This window comes from Corylus avellana, chromosome ca9 (genome assembly GCF_901000735.1).
Source record: "Corylus avellana chromosome ca9, CavTom2PMs-1.0".
NCBI lineage: Eukaryota > Viridiplantae > Streptophyta > Magnoliopsida > Fagales > Betulaceae > Corylus > Corylus avellana.
Genome location: NC_081549.1, coordinates 22,973,686 through 22,993,686, shown reverse-complemented (window position 1 = coordinate 22,993,686; position 20,001 = coordinate 22,973,686). Strand labels below are relative to the sequence as shown.

Here is a 20,001-nt window from a genome sequence, read left to right as displayed (position 1 = left end):
CCTCCAAATTCCAATGATTCCATCTCCTCACCCTTTTGAAGGAATGGCTGGCCACCTCAAAGAGATTGTCAAAGTAGTAAAACCATCCAACCTTCCATCTTTAATATTCTTCTCACACCCACCCACTCACCCACTCACCCAAATTGTATTCGTTAAAAACCATAAAAAGTAAGGAAACCACATCAATGCCGCTGTCATGCACTAAAAATCGTTTTCCAACAAACAACAATCAAAAGATGGACCCACCCACATGCCATAGACCACAATTCATGGCAACTCATACGCGTCTTCAAATGTTTTATATCATTTTCGAAAGTGAGATCGTCATTCGGAAGAAGTGGACGGCTGTTCTATCCAATTCCATGGGGCTGACGTGTGAGTGGAGATTACAAAATTAGCCGTAATTAAATTGACAAATGAAGATATTTTTGTCAATCATTTCATCAATTATAGACTAGTAATGTTCAACCTACAATGTTGGCGTAACAATCTCACCAGACCTTTGATTTTTTTTTTTTTTTTAAAAAAAAAAACGACGACTGATCCAAGAGTTGGTTAAATTGCCCAACGAATATTATGGAATAGTTGTGAAATACAACACTTTTTGCATCAACTAGCATATGAGTAAATAATATTACCAAATCAAGTGAAAGTACATGACATTATTTTTACACTCTTTAGTGGTAGATACAAATTGGAACTAACTTGATCAAAACATATTCATGCCAAAAAAAATAAATCAACAAGTAAACAAATATGAGAAATTAAACAAAAAATTAAAACCAAATATGACTACGTGCTTGATTAAGAGCAGAAAGAAAATTGCCTTACTCAGTGATTGATCAACGTCCTTTCGGGTTCATGATCTGTGAGAACACAGCACTTGGTGTCAACCCATCGGAGTCTTCACTGGCTAGACTCCGACCACCTATGCTCATGCTCATTCCGGTGCTCCTCGAATCCGAAACGTTACCATCATAACCTGGGGATGCATCAGGATCTTTTTTCCCTTTACTGGGCACGAACGGCTCCTCCTCGATGCCGGTTCCGCCGATATCATTGCCGCTCTCCTCTGCACTCTCCTGTAGCTGTAATGCAAACTCAAGGTTCCACAGCACATCGCCCATTGATGGCCTTTCAATGCCCTGATCAGCCACACACTTCATTGCAGTCTCGGCAACCTTCTTGAAGCATTCAGGTGCAATCTTCCCCTTCAGATAAGGATCAATGATCTGATCGAGAATGCCTTTCTTGTGGCAATGTGCAGCCCACTCTGCCAAGCTCACTTGCTCCTTTGCAAGTGTTGGGTTCAGTGCTGGGCGAGCACACAACATCTCAAAAAGAACAACCCCAAATGAGTAAACATCAGATTTATCAGTGAGTTGCTGTCGCCGGAAGTACTCTGGATCCAGATACCCAAAACTTCCCTTAACAACAGTGCTGACATGGGTGTTATCCAATGTAGGACCTGTTTTTGATAACCCGAAATCGGAAACCTTTGCAACCCACTTCTCATCCAAGAGAATGTTAGTTGTCTTAACATCTCGGTGGATGATGGTGTGCTTGGCACCAGTATGGAGATAGTGTAAACCTCGAGCAGCTCCAATGCCTATCTCAAGCCTTTGCTTCCAGGGCAGCGGAGGCTTTTGGGTCTTGTAAAGATGCTCGCGCAGCGTTCCATGAGCCATGTAGTCATAAACAAGAATCATTTCGCAGTTTTCTTCACAATAGCCAATCAATGAAACAAGGTGGCGATGACGAAGTTTCGAAAGCATTTCAATCTCAGTTTGGAACTCGTGTACTCCTTGTTCAGAGAGTGGATTCCCACGCTTGATTGCTACTTTAGTCGTTGCACCATCAATTTCTCCCTTGTAAACTTTACCAAAACCTCCAACCCCAAGAAGTAGAGCCTCGTCAAAGTTCTTGGTGGCAGCCTTGATCTCAGCAAATGAGAAGTGGCGGCAAAGGTTCGAAGGGTGCGACGATGCATAACTTCCTGTACCTGTAGTGTTTGTCTTGGCAGAACCTGCAGAATGAGAATTGCCATAAAGAGAAAGCGGAAGCCACCCTGAAGGACCTTGACCTTCACTTGAACTTGAGTCTTTCCCTTGCCTTCGGCGGCAGGTAGCAGCAATAAGAAAGAAACCAACAACAATGGCCAAGACAATTCCACCACTAACACCCCCAATGATAATTGCTTTATGATTCTTTGTTTTACCATTACCAGATGATTGTCTAGCCCTTGATGGATCAATTATATCCTGTGTAGGAGCAGGAATGGGATTAGGCCCCGCCAGATTACCATTTTGATCACTAATTTTGAATATCTCTGCTCCATTCAAGATTGCATCGTAATAATTGGGCTTGTCAGTTTTGTCTGGATGCAGTTGAACCCACAACTCCTGCTGTGGACTTCCACTCGGAACAATAACCACATAATCCTTATATACCGGAACATAATTTTGCCCCCCTGCCCATGCAACAACATCCGCTCCGGGCTCAGCAGTTTGATTATAAAGGAAGATGTCAAACACTCTTTGATTCATCAAGGTTATATTTGCCTGAACTTCACAGAAATGAAGACGAACAAGGTAAGAGAACCCTGAATCGACCGAGAAAATCCAAGTCAAATTGTAATTGAGATTGATCTGATTATTTGGCCCCATGGATCTGGCAGTGCTATAAACATTCTGTGGTGCAACATAAGTAGGCATATCTGTCGGGTACTTGATCGTCACATTCTGTTCAGTAGCAACTGGAACCCCGATCGCTGCCCCATAGAGGTATGGGGAGTCATCATACCACGACCTATAAAAACCTGTATCTTTGGAGGGCGAGATATCATTTCCACCCACATTCAACCGATACACATTCTCAAGTGCAGAACTGTTGTCGATGGTGAAAGCAGTGGACTGACCCACAACCGGGAAACCATCAATCGGACTACTATAAAGATCACGCATTGACACAATCTCAATCCCATTCACAAAAGCATATGCCTTTGGAGCTTTGGCTGATGGGGTGAAACTTATATCCAATTTGTCACCATTAACATTGATCAAATACTCCTTAACAATGAATGCAAAGTTCAAAGCTTGCGTAGTTTGCGCAGCACTGAAGTTGTTGAGAAGAGTATACGACCCGGCTGTGACAGAGAACAGGCCATCAGAGGCATTTAGGCCCGCATAGGAAGCAGGGTAGAAGTAAAGACGCACAAATTTACGGCCAGCGACAACGGGAACGCTATATGTGAAATTGGCGTAGAAAACCCGAGCAGACATGTAAGGGACTTGAGGGACCGAAGGGTCCTGAGTAGCGGCAGCGGAGGTGTTCGTTTTCCCACCGGCCATCAGATACTTGGAGTTAGCATCCGTGCTCCACTTCCGATCATCGCTATCCATAGTATCCGAGGTTGCCCCACAATCCAGGAGGATTTTCTCGGTCGGTACATAGTTGTCAGCCAGAATTACGTGAATCAATGAAAAGGCCAAGTAAAGACTAATGGGTATGGACAAAAAACCAAGTTTATCCCTGTTCCTCATCTCAAAATTCAAAATTCTAGCCGCTCAGCCACAGATTCAGGAGTCAAAACTGGTAAATTTTTCTTTGGGTCTGATTTGGGAAGAGATTGAATAACTGACGAAATCAGTTAGAGCCAAGAAAACGCATAAGTTGAAGCTCGGAGTTGAAAACAACGATTAATGCAAAGATCTGAGTTTTCGAACACTCAAATCAAGATCAGAGCTCCGAAATATTAGTTCATGAAATCTCCAGTTTTCAGATAAAATGATATCAATCTAAGACCCACGCATAACGAAAGAACAAGATTCAATTGTGAACCAAACCCCACTAAAATATCAGATCCAAATAACCAACTAGCTAAAAAAGGAAGAAACTTTAAGAAGCTGACGACCAAGCAGAGATTGGATGAAGTTCTAAAATAGCAGAAAGTGAAGGCCAAAGAGCACAAAGAATGAACAGAACAGATTTCAAGCCATTCCAAGCCTGAGAACAGACACTGTGCGGGGATGAGAATTTTACCTTTTTGAGGACCAAAAGCTCAAGACTCTGACTCTCACCGTGCTGAACCGGACGAGTTACGGCTTGAGAGCTCTGGAATTCAGCGATGGCGGAAATGGATTTCAATGAAGGCCGGTCAGGTAGCTGGCGTTTTATATTTTCTTACTTTTAACTCTTGCTGTTTGTTTAGTTCTGAATAAATGGACTATTTTAAATAACGTTTAAGACTTCCTTCCTTAAAGTGCTGCTGCCTGCTGTGCTGGGATTACAGTGAGATCTGCAAAATGACGGATGTGACCCTCAATTTGGCACTGTATTTGCGGCCCAAAAATCCCTCTATTATGTCTATTTAGCTTATAATAATATTATGCAAAAACTACTTCCAACGACTTATTTAAAATACACTACAATGAGTAGTAGGGGCGGATTTTGCGTAGAATTCAAACTTTACATAAATAAATACATAAATAGTAGAGTAAAAAATTCATCATTGACAACGCCATGCTATGGTAAATAATCTATTTTTTTTCTTATATAAAAATGTTAAAAATAAAGTAAGTCCCCTATTTGCCTTTGAATAATCACTAAGTAAAACCTTTTCTTTTTTTTTTTTTAATTCAATCTCGACAACACTGTTTGGTTATTTTTATTGTTTCTCTTATTGACAAACACTTTAGCAAAATCATATGCTCCTCCAAATATTACACATTTGAAAAATATGACCGTTAGAAAAAAAAAAAAAATTATAGCCCTCGGAAAAGATGAATGTTTAAAAATATGAGTGTCGATAAAAAATAATATTTAAAGAAAATAGATAATTTATTAAGGTGTGTATTAAAAAAAGAAAAGAAAAAGACAGTCTCAATTATTTTTGTAACAAACGAACCTTTATTGCTTGCCATGCGTGAGAATTTGGTAGGCTGGTGACAGATCAGGGAAGAAGGGATCCCAGGGGAGAAACGCGTTGAAAGGAAAATGGCTCTACGCGTTTTCCTCCCCCTGCCCTGCCTAAAAACTCCTTACCATACTGCCTTTTTTCTTTATTTATTTATTTTATTTATTGTTTACAGCCTCCTCCTCCCTGTGATTTTCATTTTTTTCTCTCTCTCTTTGCATCTGGACCGTTGATATCAGAACTTAAGGTGGGTCCGAAAGCCCAGATGGATACATATAGCTGTGAACAGCTGACACCGTCATGGTAGGGACCACCTACCTAAATGACATGTATGCATGACAGGTAGGCACGATGGTCATTGCCATCGAACATCCATAGATGTATGTTACATTGTTACCTGCACGTCCTAGGGGCTATATGGTAGAAGTCTAGAAGACAAGAGAAGCATGATCATTTCATGGGTAAAGGTGAAGGTAACCGACACGTACAGTTAGGCCTTGTTTGGCTGGTAAGTACTAAATGGTGGCAAGAATCTGTACGAGACATCCTTTGTTTGAAATTTCTGGTTGAAAACTTTGGTGAAAGGGTATTGATGATCCTTTTAAGATGATGGGCAAAGAGCCAAGAATAGCTTATACTATTGGAAACGGTTGTTGGAAGCTTGATTGCTGCAAATGTTGCATATTGGATGGAAAAATATACAATTGCTCAGAGAATTTATCTTTGCCACTAGTGCTAGAGAAATTGACACCCCAAAAGTTAGGCTTTGCTCACATTGACTTGGTGAATTATAATTATTGTGATAATGAGTCTCACATTAATTTTTCACTATCTGAGATCGAACTCTATAAATGTTGATATAGCATTTCGAATAACTAGACTGGTGATGGGCCACTTGCAAAATAGAGAAAAAATCATCAAAGAGCTATCGGTCTTCGAAAAACTAGAAATACTCTGGTGCTTAAGTCAGCAAATAGTTCTTTTAGAAACAACGTGAAGAAAAGAGTTAGAGGATGAAAGAGAATGCCTAGTTTTTGGAATTGCGTCCCTTTTAAAGTGAGGCTCTCGAAAGGTGGTCACTAGATGCTTGTCATGTGACAAACTGCAGTTGCTGTTTAGTTTTCATGTAGTGGGCTATCTGAGTGAGTCTATTGATAATTATTTATATTTACACCAACAAATAATTATTGTGAGCTACAATTATAATTTGATTAGCCATTTCAAACACAAATGTTTGAATCCTAACGTGGTTAGAGTTTGGATCAACAACATACTTTCTGAAATCATGGTAGCTAAGTGTAGTTAAACGACATTATTTTGAACAGCCAATCTTGGAGACCTTTGTTTCTAGAATGATTGAGATATGATTACTTTATCACAAATGCTATGTCAACAAGTGTTTACTCTCTAATATAGCAGTTGCAAAATATATATGCTCAGCCTTAAATTGAGCGTAATATATTTGCTTCATGTTTGTCTAGCTGATGATTCTCTGGAATAAGTTGGCAGATAAAACAGAAAACTTAGGAGGTACACATGAACCCAACACAACAACTTCTATTTACCTTAAACCTTTGAGCTGTGAAAATACTTTGTTCTTGCGTTGTCTGTCATTCAGAGACTTTTTGGTCTTGTTCGTTTGCATACAGTGTCCGATGGAGAAGAAAGTGGTTTTGTTAATTAGCTTGACAAAAAAGAAGAAGAACCCTGTTGGCTGTTAGTCTAGCATTCCCTGCCTAAACAACAAACAAGGCAGGAGCATATATGCATTTTGTCCAATAATATTCTTGCAATAGTTACTAGATTTGTGAATTCAAATAAGCATAGAAAAGGAAACTGAAGTATTATTGAGCTGTTTTTGAACTGGTTTCTGTCATGTCTATCATTTGAAAATATTATAACATTTCGAGCAGGAAACTTTCGTGATGCACAAACAACTTTCTGAGATTTCACTAGGAATTTGGTCTTATGTGGATGAAGGTCTCATAGCATAAGATGCAAAGCATGGCCTCTCTTTTTGGGATCTTTTGGGCATTTGGTTTTTCGAGTGCTTGAAAGTTCAGCATGTATGAACCACTAGTAAGACTTCTCTACATATGAATTCTCTTAGGAATGTACATATGCTCCATTTTGTTGACAACATGTTATCTATATATATAACATGGGAAATGTTTTTTGTTTTTTCAAATTTTTCTAATTTTGCGGAACTGCAGAAACTACTATATATATATATATATATATATATATATATATTTTCTTTGTTGGAAGTTTTCAATTTACTTAGATCATGTGCGTTTGATAAGCTTAAAAGTGCTTTTAACACTCAAAAAGTCTGTTTAAAAGAAAAAAAATAATTATTCGGTAAAAAAATTAAAAGCGTTTTTAATGGTCCAAAAAACCTAAAAATTGTAAAAAAACACTTTTAGCAAAAACTTAAAAATGAAGTTTTTGCCCAAAAGCCTTTTTTGACTTAAAAGCTCAATTTTTCAAACGGAATTCCAAACAAGCTCTTAAGCTGTTATCTCCTGCAATAAATTGTTATGTTTTATGTCATTTTGATTGTAGTTCTATCATTTTCAGGATGCATAGGCAGCCAGAGCATGTCATGACATTCTAACTAGCTGAAATGGAGACAAGTGAGGTCTGTAAGAAGATTACTGAACGGTCTATTGATGAAAAGATTTACTCTTGTTAGGGTGGAAATCCGATGGAGGACCAAAGAGAAAGAAGAATCATAAATGTAAGAAATGCAATAATGTTATTAAACTATTCTGATCCCTACTCTATTTATAGAGTGAAGAGTTGCATTGCACTCTTTTGACTATAACCACCATAGAAGTTATCACCTTCCATGGGAATGATTAGTTGTGAGGATGACCAATCACTCCTATAACTTCAAGGTCCAGATACATTACTTACCAAGGAGAATCCTCTGTTCTTTCTCCTTGGAGTGAAACAACTGCATTTTCGTCTTTTGTTTTAAAGTTTCAGAATCAATTGGTTGATGATTGTCAATCAACCCAAATCCAGGGTCAAAACCATGCATCACATTGTGCTTACAAAATCATCTGCATCCCCGACCCCCAACTTGAGTACTCCTAGTGTTGGTGATGCACAGGCATTGCAGAATTTATAAACATGAAGAATTATGTGGGTTTAATTAACAAACATAAAATTGGGAATATTTGATGTTTGTGAAGAATTATGTGGGTTTAACTAACAAACATAAAATTGCAAATAAAATGGAAAATGAATAAGAAAGGCTGTATGTGATGGGACTCATGGGACCATTCAAAAGGGGGGGCACTGATGATTACTGCGACCACGAGGGGTGTTTAACTAAGACAAAATATTCTTCTTTTTCAACTAAAATTTACATTCAAGTTAATCTCAGCCAGTATGGAAGGAATATTGTTTCTGAAAATAAGAGTAATCACTGCTTACCTGAACAGAGTGATCACCGACCTTTCTCGGGAGCGGCTCACAGCTCTGAAACAATGCTCCTCCTCCTCCATCTCTCTCTCTCTCTCACAGTAGGTTCTAGCAGAAAAAGTTGCATAATCTCTTTCTTCTTTCCTTATATAGTAAGAGGCACGACAAAGAAATGTCTACAATTTTCAAAATAACACAATTTATTTTTCAAAAGCCAATGGGTGCAATTGCCCCCCAGTGCACACTATGTAGCTTCGCCCCTGACTAGAACGTACCTTAGAAATGATGTATCTGCAACTTTACTCCTACCCTTCAATTGTATTCTCGTAGGCCATAGCTGAAAGTGAAAGGAAGGCAGTGGATGGAGCAAAGGAAGGATATTGTTGTCTTGGCTTCAAAGTTAGAAACTTGATCCCTTCTTGAGTACTTTCCTTCTGTACTTCGTCACTGTCGGAGAAGAAACCTTCGAGATCGATAAATATAAATGTGTGGTCCATGAGATATGCAAAATGTGGCTTTGTGATCCAGCACCATGGATTCCCAAATAAGGAATTTTGGGTTTCACATTATCTCTCTGGTGGCCATTTTTATGATTGTTATTCAACATTCAAGTTCCACTGCAGTTGATGCCAGTGAAGAGGAGCAATTGGAAGCCGTGGTGGAGGGTGCTGAAAATCATTTAGCATATCCTGGCAGGAGTTATGGGTACCCATTTAAGAATTTTCTTATTTTCCCTTAAGTTAACTTTTTTGTATGTGTATCTGATTGACTATGGAATATATGTGCTTAGGATTGGTGATCTGGGGACGATGGAAGATGATCCATGGCTAATGGTGGGGAAGAAAGGGAACCAATTTGTGGTTAACGACCAACCTTTCTATGTAAATGGCTTCAACACTTATTGGTTGATGGTATTTGCTGCGGACGAATCCACCAGAGGAAAGGTCACGGATGTGTTTAAACAAGCATCTTTGGTGGGTCTAACAGTTTGCAGAACTTGGGCATTCAATGATGGACAGTGGCGAGCTCTTCAGAAAACTCCATCGGTTTACGACGAAGTTGTTTTCAAGGTACTCTGAAATTCTTTCTGGGGTGTCTTGATTCTAAATTTTGCTCAATAACATCAACTTCAAAGAGTCTCCAATAGCATTGAGTTGATTTATATTTAGATGTTTTGGTCATATTCAGCAGCCACCTCAGTGAAGATACAATTTGTTGGCTAGCTTGAAAGTTCCGCACAATTTAATATACATTTTTTTTACCTTCAAGCAGCTGTACTATAAGACTATATAGGTTAAACCTTAATCTACTAAATTCGTGTGGGATTTGCAGATTATGTTAAAAATTGTTAGTTCTTGAGAAAATGTGTCTGTAAATTCATAGCAATTGAGAAATGTTTATAATTGATCTGGGTTCCGTTTGAAATACAGGCCTTGGATTTTGTGGTGAGTGAAGCAAAAAAATACAATATCAGGCTCATATTGTCATTAGCTAACAACTGGGATGCATATGGTGGCAAAGCACAATACGTGAAATGGGGAAAAGCTGCCGGCCTGAATTTAACATCCGATGATGACTTCTTCTCCGATCCAACTCTCCGAAGCTACTACAAGGCTCATGTTAAGGCTAGTTTCTCACTGTCACTACTATTATAATCATCTTTTGTTTGTTGAACTTGGAAAACGAGCATGAGATGCGTTACTATTCAAATATGTAACATTAGGTCTTGGTCCTAATTACAGATTAATCTCTTTCACATTTCAATCTAATTTTTGTTAAAAAGTAGTATAATCATGCATGTCTGTTAATGAAACATCAATTAAAACTCCTAAATTGACACTTTATAGACTAATATATACTAGTTTTAAATACATTGAAATTTTCTCTTCTTCGATCTCTCTCAAAATCCTTCGGTAGAAATACCATTCATATTTCTTTTCATGCTAAAATAAAAACTTTAAGAGTGTTCTAGTTTGGTTTCGATTTATATAAAACACAATCAAACTTCTAAAGTTTTTTGAGCTCTATTGTGTCCTAAAGAAGTGCATACTTACTAGAATTGGTGACTCTATAACACTCTGTAACACACCTTAAGGATCATTTACTTTTCTGTGTTAGATTTCTGTACTAACAATTTTGTTATAATTTACTTCGATGATTTGACAAATCAGACGGTGCTTAATAGAGTCAATACAGTTACAAATATAACCTACAAGGATGACCCCACAATTTTTGCTTGGGAACTGATGAACGAGCCTCGATGCACCTCAGATCCCTCTGGAAATAAACTGCAGGTTTGTATCTTATTCTTGGTAGCCTTTTAAGGAGTGAATTCTGTTCATTCCCTCCTCATTTCTTAAAGCCTAAAGCCTAAAGGGATTTAGTTTCATTGATTTCTAGTCATGGATACAAGAAATGGCAGTCTATGTGAAGAGCATGGATCCAAAACACTTGGTGGAGATTGGATTGGAAGGATTTTATGGTCCCTCAACACCTGACAAAGTTCAGTTTAACCCAAATACATATGCCCAACAGGTGGGAACTGACTTCATCAGGAACCATCAGGTTCTTGGTGTTGATTTTGCTTCTGTTCACATTTATGCAGACTCTTGGTGAGTACTCAGTAACTCAAATATGATGAGATCAGCTAGCCCTTTTCCCCCTTATGATAGACATGCTTATAATTGATTTGAAGGATTTCACAATCAATCTCGGATGCCCATCTGCAATTCACAAAGTCATGGATGGAAGCTCATATAGAAGACGCTGAGAAATATCTTGGGATGCCAGTTGTGTTTGCTGAATTTGGTGTATCTACAAAGGACCCTGGCTACAATTCCTCATACCGGGACACCCTTCTCACAACAGTATACACAACCCTCTTGAACTCTACAAAGAAGGGAGGGAGTGGGGGTGGGAGTCTTTTATGGCAGATTTTTCCTGAAGGGACAGACTACATGGATGATGGGTATGCAATTTTTCTATCCAAATCTACTTCAGCAACAAAAATCATAACCCTTCAGTCCGCAAGACTTTCAACCTTCAACTCCAAGTGTTCTTGGAAGTGTCGTTGGGGCTGCAAGAAGCATGCTTGGGAGACATTACTTTACTCTGATGAACTGTAAAATTAAACATGAAAAGAAAGAAAAGGTCCGAATATGGCGGAAAAGAGAAGATACTGATGATAATGTAGCCATTCGGTTTCTATACGCAAAGACATAAATGTTAATTTCACTATTAAGAAAAAATAAAAAAAGCTATTGACAAACAGGAAAGAAATGGCTGATAGTTATTGTGACTTGTGTTCTTGTGATTCATTCATCAGATCTTTTATTGGTTTATATTCCGGACTACGTTCATTTCTATGGTAATCGATGAACCGTGTTGCACCTGTTCTGCTTCAAAATGACGAAACAACTGGGCAGAATGAGTCCATTTCAGGAATAGAATAGAAAACAATAGTAACAGTTCATGTTTTATAAAGAAAGAGAGGAAATATCATTAAACAATAGTAACAGTTCCTGTTCCACTACTACATATATACTACAGAATGTCCCAAGAAATATGAAAAGATGGTATCGGTATAAATCTTATTGTCGATTCTGATCAAATGATTTGGTCATGGCATGGGGACGCCTTCTGAATTCTCCTTCAGTCAGATGTATCCTTGGCACTGATGGTGCTAATGAAATCCGTAAAGAAAGTTTGATTTGCCAAATGAGAATTAACTTTGTAATCTTTGGGGGGGAAAAACTCTGAATTACTGTGACTAGTTGTAATTACACCAAAGGATTAAGTAAAATGTAAAAAGTACTTTTTGCAGGCAATGCATTGTTAAGTACCTCAGTCACCTTATGCAAAAATGGCAAGTTCATCAATTGGCCTGCAAGCTATTCATAAAGCATCTCCAATCCTTCTGCCACTGTTTTATCTCAAGCTGCAAAATATTTACGCAAAAATCTTCTAACAGCTCCCTGTCGTGAACTGAAACAAGAAAATTATGTTTGAATCAGCTTAAAGGTAAAGCAGGGGAAGTAAACATATAAATCATTTGAGTCATAAGATACTTTATGAAAACAAGATTGGCCTAGGAGGGGGGACACAACAAGATTCGCCTTGGTGGATTAATCAAACAACAATTTGGAACTCATTTTGCTGGTCATCATTTCTGTTTCTTACCACAGCTTGTGGACATAAAAACTCCCAAAAATCTACACATAGTGGCACAACTATATAAGTATTTTTTGCACAAAACTAATACATTACTATAAGAACATTGGATAGTAGAAATAACACCAGAAGACAAGTTGCTTAACAAATATAAATGACACTCTTAGGGTTGGCATGACTGTTGAGCACACAAGTGTCCTACATGGTTAATATTCAACAGGATAAAGTCCTAGAAATCATAGATTTTTTGAGGCCCCCAATTTTTTTTTTGCAATCAAATAGGGGTTGATTCATTGTCATGTAAAATTTAAAGGTATTAAACCGGAAAGTTGCAGAAAATGAAATAGTATGAGAAGGCAAACCATTTACTCGCATCCCAAGTAGCTCACTTCCTTGTAAAGCTTAATTTTGAAAGAACAGCAGCTGCCTGGTCACCACCCAACAGGAAATAGGGATGCGTCAGAGCAGCAGCAGCAGAGATACGCCCTCTTCTAAGAAAACCTCTCTCTGATATAAGCTTTGTGGCCAGGTCCCACCCTCTACCCGAGTCGAGATCAAGAATTGTTAAGTCAGGCCTAAACCGCGTATACTCCCTCCATTTATTCAAGTCATATCCAACTGTTTTTATTTCTAAATTGAAATTCTTTAAGCCTGCTGTAGATCTTAAGTTTGGTATTGCCATTTGCAAGAGTACAATCCCAGCAGAATACATATCAAACAGATCAGGACTGTTCAGCTGCAACAATATTTGCAAAAACCACTTAGCACTTCAAGGAACAAAATACCGTAACATGGTGGGCAAAAGAAAAACCATGCATTCACATGAGACGTATGCTCTCTAGTGTTAAAGCAAGCCAATAATGCCTTTTGACAAATCAGATTATGCTCTGAATCCCAATAAGTACAGATAAATCCAATGAATCAGATGATTATCATATGAAGTCAATAGCAGGTCCAGTAGTCATTATAAATCCAATTTGACATGTTCCTTCACAGATACACATCAAAAAGAAAAGGCAGAAATTATGTAACCTGCCAGAGAACTGGAGAAAGAAGGGCAGCAATTGGCTCTGGAGGTGGACTTGGTGTTTCCTCTGGAAGTACGTATAGTTCGGGGGGACAATAATCAGGATCAAGCAGGCCACGGTTGGGCACATAGTTCTTGCCAATCCGAAGGTCTGTGGCTGCCCCAAAGTCTATGAGCTTGATCTTTCCCCTTTTTGTCACCACTAAGTTTGCAGGCTTTACATCACGATGAACAATGCCTGTGTCATGGATTTTCTTTAGTGAGGTAATTATTTGGCGCATTATTTGCTTGATGATCAAAGCATCCCGTTCAACAGAGTCCACTCCCTGCAAGACACGCCCAAACATGACAGACTCCAAATTTAAAGGGAAGTTCCGATTCTTCATGTAATCAGCAAGATCTTGATCTCCCTGTCACATGGATATCCCTATAATTAGTCTGCAGGACAGTACGCAAAGTATTGCATTAAGTAATCCTATAAAGGTCAAAATAAATAAACCAATAAGCCCCATTAAGGGCATAACTCAGGCATACTTATCCCCCATGCATACAATATCACAAACTCATACCATTCAGTGAGTCCTAATTGTCATGTAATGCATTTGTGTTTGATCTATAAAACTGCACCTCAAATTTCCATACAAGCCACTTTCCCCCCTTTGTGAATTGTGAATTTGTTTGGTCAGCAACAAAACTTCCAAGGAACTCAGCACATGTTTCAGGAGCTGCTCTAGACAGCCTGTAGTTAAACCACTCTTCAAAATCACCACATTCTTCAGCCCCTTGGATTCCAACCTTCACCTGCACAGTCCCATCAATAAAAAACTAAATTTATAAATGTACACATCAGGCAAGGATTAGAAAAATGGATATTGCAAGGGAAAGAATAATTTGAAGTTTAAAATTCCAGGACTTCTCTTTTTTAACAAATAAAGTCCCAAAGCAACCCAAGTTTACACTTTGAGATAATTGGCTCATTAATCAGAACTCAACTTTACAGAACCACATATGGTAAAATAAAATATTAATCTAAATAATTAACTTTACCTTTCTTATAATATGAATGGTGATTTAACATGATATAAGAGTTGAAGTCTTGTATAATTCACCTAAAAATTAAATTCATCATTTTCTATTAACTTAAGCTTTTTGAGATAACTCATGGTTTAAACAAATTTAACCAAAATGCAAAAAGCTCTATGCTTCTAATTGGTTACATCAGAAAATTGCAAATGACCTTTATTTTATTAAGCAAAACCTAAACAACAAGCCCACCTGAGGGAAACTGGAAATAACTCAAAGACATGAAACATATATACTTGAAAAGATACGAATCCAAATATATATCCAGAAAAAGGAAAAATATAAAACCATGAGCCATCACAGAGATTACCTTTTTCAGAATGACCTTCTCCTTGACCCTCTTATTTAACTCCAAATCATTTTTTCTTCCTCTCTTCTGTACCTTCGTTTCTGCAGCCACATTATTGGGAACAATGGCACCAGAATAAACAATACCAAAAGATCCTTCTCCCAGTTTTCTTCCTACCACAAAATCAGAAGTCTTCAAACTCCTCTTTCCAGTCAAACTATCGAAACCCAGTTGCAGAGGAGCCAGAAGGTATGTATCAATGGCACCTAGAAGAATACCAGGCCTTGCAGTCAAATAAATCCAAGTGAGCCCAGCAAATACCAGAAACCCCCACTTCTGCATCTCTGGTAGTTCCCCAGTAAATCTTTGAAACTGTAAAAACCCATATCGGAAAACAGGAAATTGATCCAGATGAAGGGTGCTTTCCAGCAGATCTTCTTGGACGTTCTCAAGGAATGCATTACACCTTGTTGGGTTACTTTTGCAACGTTTTGTGAAGATACAGAGATTAGTTCGAGAAGCCAGCTTCAAAGAAGAGAAGCAGGCACTTCTAGGATTATGTCGAAGAGTACTTGGAGTAGGACAAAGCAGAGAAGCCATGGTTGTGCTCCGACAAGGAGCTTCCGTTGAGTTTCTTTAGGGATACAATAGTAGCGTCAGCAGAGGGTGGTGTTTGGCCACGTTGGTCGTAATGTTATCAGGAATGTACGTGAAGTGTGACTAAAATATATTTATTTATCTCTTAGAATTTTTTATTTTTTATTTAATCTCAAAGCAATAATAATTTAATCGAATTCCATATTTCTATAGAATAGAATTTTTTTTTTTTTTTTTTTTAATGTGACTAAAAATATCTAATTAAAAGATTGTATCTAACTATTAAGTAATAAAATTGCTAACATAAAAAAATTTACTTGTCTATAATACATTATTAATTGTAATAAAACTGAATAAAAATCATGAGAAGAGAACCTTAAAGGAATATATAGATAAACAAGTCCAATAATGGCATAAATATATAATTCTTTGTCCAACAAGCAAACAATCAAATCATATGTTTATGTCTGCCTTAAAGTACAATTTTAAGGTTAACCAAAGGAAAATTAAAATATTTTTTTTAGCACAAACTACCGTAATTGCATGGTCACAAGATCCCGAAACCAAATTGGTAATAAAACACCATAACTTTGCATCTAGCGGTACATGGAGCTGTCCTTCTGAAGAAAAGAGGCTGCAGGTCTCACATAACTAAAGCCCGTGAAGGGGTTTCCATTGGCATTTGGACTTGCAGCCGGCGAAACCACCACCGGCATGTCGGTCCAGCGCTTCTCAAAGTTGGCTACACAGTGCTTCCCGGCAACTTCAGGACGAAAACTTGGCTGGATTTGTCGGGCCTCCAGTTTTTTCCAGTTGATTGGCTTGAACCACTTGTGGCGCTTAATTTCCTCGCCCCCTGTAGGTCCACTACCCAGGCGCTTGCTTGCTTCTTTTGTTAGCAGCTACAAGAGAAAGAGGAGAAATATACATTTAGTTGCATTATTTTTAAGGGTTGAAACAATAGACTAGTTTCTCAACTCTCTATTCTATAGCAAGATACAAATTGGGTTTTATACAGGCAAATACTCCGAGAAAAGAAGAAAAAAGATGATGCTAATTAGGTAGACCAGGCTTGGAAGACTCAGAAAACCGGGAGAGTAATATCTCAATTAATAGAGAATGTGACAATTAGATAGAAAACACAGATGGAGTATGAAGATTTACCGCTTTCAACAGAGAATGTGCTTCACTTGACAAAAATGCTGGCAGCTTGATCTTTTCCTTCATTATCTTTTGCTGGATTTTTTCTCGGTTCCCAGTATACGGAGGCTGTACAAGCAGAAAACAGAGAGAAAAAATTTAACCGTTTGGTTCCACAAACTGCTGTCCTATCATGTTACAAAAAGACCAAAATCAACAAATAAACACAAGTACAAAACTAACCTTGCCAGTTAGCATCTCAAATAATAGAACTCCCACGCTCCACCAGTCTGCAGCCTTATCGTGGCCCTTTCCAAGAACAATTTCAGGCGACATGTATTCTAAAGTTCCGCACATAGAATTAGATCTCGTGCTTCCATCAAATTTCTTTGCGAGTCCAAAATCAGTCAACATTGCCTAATTGAGTAATGGGTAACTGTCAGCTAGACATTTCTTCATTGAGGGGTTGCAATCAGCAATGTTCACACACACAATGACACAAAAGCACAGATGCAAACACACGCACATAAACAATGAGAGAGAGAGAAAGAGGAGTAGTAGTAGTACATGGCCATCTTCATCGAGCAGGATATTTTCAGGTTTAAGATCCCTATGCATTATGCCATTTGCATGAAGGTGCGCAACTGCAGAAACAATCTCAGCTGCATAAATACGAGCAAGATCCTCCCTGTAAAATTAAAACAAAAAGATAGACTAATTAGCCCCAATACTTGCACACTCTTGAATAGACTAAAAACATTGAAATCAGGGGTACCTGAAAAGGCCATGGTGGTAGAGCTGAAAGAAAAGGTGACCTCCATTTACAAAATCCAGCACAAGATATAGTCTATATTTGGTCTGCATGGCAGAATAACTAGGGTCAGTAGTCTTATTATGAAGAATTTGACAAACTAAGCTGATTTAGATTCAGATACGTCACCCTAGCACATCTTTGAGTAAACATCAGTCATGCTAGAGAGAAACTTTTAAGATAATAATATATACTATTGGGATTCTCAGATAAAAAGCAACAGCAGCAAAAACTGAGGCGTATCAAACACTAAACTTCAAAAAATTTAAGACAGGTAGAAATTACTTGGAATGAGTATCTGAGTTGGACAATGAAGGAGTGATCCACGTTTGTCAAAATATCCCTCTCAGCTTTCATGTATTCAGCATGATTGTTCTCCATAATCTTGTCCTTACGCATAACCTTCATTGCATATATTTCTGAGCTACCCTTTTTCCTCACCTGATATACCTTTGCAAATGCACCCTGCCCAACAACCTTCAAAATTTCAAAATCTTCAATGCCCACGCTCTCAACCTTCACAGAATTTTCGTCAATGTCGTTTAAGGGTTTCTCAATTTTGCCATCATTGGCAGGTTCCTGAAGTTCTTTAACGGTTTCTCCATGAACACACTCTACTAGTTCCTCCGAATCTTCTGACTCATGTATGGTGAGCTTGCTGAGCTTCAATGATTGACTTACACAAGAAGAGGGGCCAACCAGAGAATGTGATCGGGTGTAAATGACAACGGGGTCCTCATAAATTAGCTCATTGGCATCTTCAAGACCAACAGAGTCACAAGAATCACCATAATTCACTTCTATTGACGTCTGAACTGGAAGAGGACCAAACACGTCAGAGAAATCCAGCTCAACATGATCAGTAACTGCAGCATCTGTGGGGTTCACAGGAAAAAGTAACTGCGTTTGTAATGGTTTGCAAATGCCAGTCTTGGTCAAACCAGGTAATTGAGATGAAACCATGTTGCCAAGTTCGAAGGAGAGATCAGGACCGGCAGATGCTCAAATTAATAGCGATTACAGGTTGATCTCCCCAAGAGTCTTGAAGACCCGCACTGCAGAAGGACGCCTATCAATAGCCTTTATTAACAGGAAGTCTCCGAATGCAAAAGGAGTTCCCAAGAATTTAGGCAGCAAGCAAAACAGAATCCAGAAGAAGATGATGTTCTTGTTTCCCGATTTACAGGAAACCACGGATGTCTCAGTAATTCTTGAACTCATGAAGATCAAGTTGTCAAATCTGCACATCAAGGTCAAATACAAGCATAAACACGTAAGTAATGCAAATTTGAAAGGAAAACTCATAAATTATAATTTTTTTTTTTTTTTTATAAGTTCATAAATTATAATAATGAAAGTGCAAGAATTTAAAAGATTTTGTGACGGAACGAAGCTTCTTTAATAGAAGTCCACCCTCAGAAAACCCAATAAATAAAGAAGAGCAACAGATACTAACCAAACAGAAAGAGATATCGGTGGGGGACGCAAAGCTAAGGAATATGTGATGTATCGATTTTATGAGCAAATCGACATATTATACGTTATAATTAAAATTTTCAGGCTTTTTTCAATGTATTATTATACACTGCCACATGATTCGCAAAAATAAATTCGAACCCAAAAACAGAAACACTGGATCATATGTGGGAAGAATTGTTTTACCAATACAGGAGCCAAAAAAAAATGGACTTTGATAAAATCACAAATAAAAACTAAAGAATCAAAACCAAAACTTAATAGTCTCCGCACATTTTCATTAATTGGGTTAAGGTAATCCCCAAAACCAAACCCTAATAAAGATTCTGGATATTGGCTCAATCAGCTATTAAGATTAGCGAGCGAATCTTACATAAGAAGCAATCAGGCTTTTGCATGCAAAAAAGTTTGGAACTTCGCAATACGGAAAATCAAACCCTAACAAATTTGGAAGCCGAGACTGGATAATGAATGAGACGCGAATCATACAACAAAGATCCAATTAAACCCAGAGCCCGACGCGCTCCAGCGTATAAATCAGATCTCTTCAAAGAAATCCATAACCATCGCGTTCATTACCCCCAGTTTACAATTGCGTCATATATAAATTAAAATTAACGTTGAGGTAGGAAGAACAAAATTGAAATTCAAAGTACCTGGAAAGTTGCGGAGGGAGAGGCCGAAGATGAACTGTAGAGCGTGTTTTTTGTGAGGCTTTTTTTAACAAATGCCTCGCGTCGCCGCCTATAACGAAGGACAATCCTTGAAAAGTTGGGAATTGATGCTCGCGTTTGACTCCTAACACGTGGCTTCGTTTGGGATGGTTGATCCGCCAGGCGATGCTGATGCGGGGTTTTGTCTTTAGAATATGCCTTTGGGATTTGGTAATGCGTGTTATTATTGGAATACAGCCGTGCACGCTATCTTCTCTCTCTCAACCCATTGGTAGCCCGCTTATTTAACTGATTTAATTACAATCTTGCGATTGAGTTTATCACATTAGATAAAGTTTCTTAATAAAAATTTGGGTGGAAGATTTTAAAATAATAATAATAATAATA

The 20,001-nt window shown here is 38.1% G+C and overlaps 4 protein-coding genes across 5 annotated transcripts; 1 reads left to right on the top strand and 3 right to left on the bottom strand.

Moving 5' to 3' along the window:
* Positions 1–611: 611 nt before the first annotated feature.
* On the bottom strand, positions 612–4,221 carry LOC132191553 (receptor-like protein kinase FERONIA). The gene has a single exon (XM_059606643.1). It carries the CDS (start codon positions 3,540–3,542, stop codon positions 843–845), a length of 2,700 nt encoding a protein of 899 aa, XP_059462626.1. The 5' UTR covers positions 3,543–4,221; the 3' UTR covers positions 612–842.
* Positions 4,222–8,675: 4,454 nt separating this feature from the next.
* On the top strand, positions 8,676–11,620 carry LOC132191734 (mannan endo-1,4-beta-mannosidase 6). Its single transcript, XM_059606824.1, has 6 exons — positions 8,676–9,052; positions 9,138–9,417; positions 9,778–9,972; positions 10,519–10,641; positions 10,748–10,959; positions 11,043–11,620. Exons 1-6 carry the CDS (start codon positions 8,880–8,882, stop codon positions 11,470–11,472), a joined length of 1,413 nt encoding a protein of 470 aa, XP_059462807.1. The 5' UTR covers positions 8,676–8,879; the 3' UTR covers positions 11,473–11,620.
* A 176-nt stretch (positions 11,621–11,796) lies between these two features.
* On the bottom strand, positions 11,797–15,597 carry LOC132191732 (serine/threonine-protein kinase STN8, chloroplastic). Of its 2 annotated transcripts, none has more exons than XM_059606822.1 (5): positions 14,938–15,597; positions 14,172–14,345; positions 13,550–13,954; positions 12,880–13,253; positions 11,797–12,331 (listed from the first exon to the last, which is right to left on the bottom strand). In XM_059606822.1, exons 1-4 carry the CDS (start codon positions 15,514–15,516, stop codon positions 12,903–12,905), a joined length of 1,509 nt encoding a protein of 502 aa, XP_059462805.1. In that variant the 5' UTR covers positions 15,517–15,597; the 3' UTR covers positions 11,797–12,331; positions 12,880–12,902. The 2 variants fall into 2 exon arrangements, with proteins under 2 accessions (XP_059462805.1, XP_059462806.1); XM_059606823.1 differs by having other exon boundaries at positions 12,887–13,253.
* Positions 15,598–15,878: 281 nt separating this feature from the next.
* LOC132191828 (serine/threonine-protein kinase AtPK2/AtPK19-like) lies at positions 15,879–19,761 on the bottom strand. The gene is made up of 7 exons (XM_059606939.1): positions 19,597–19,761; positions 17,750–18,704; positions 17,429–17,511; positions 17,221–17,341; positions 16,897–17,070; positions 16,678–16,782; positions 15,879–16,415 (listed from the first exon to the last, which is right to left on the bottom strand). Exons 2-7 carry the CDS (start codon positions 18,425–18,427, stop codon positions 16,110–16,112), a joined length of 1,467 nt encoding a protein of 488 aa, XP_059462922.1. The 5' UTR covers positions 18,428–18,704; positions 19,597–19,761; the 3' UTR covers positions 15,879–16,109.
* Between the last annotated feature and the right edge of the window lie 240 nt (positions 19,762–20,001).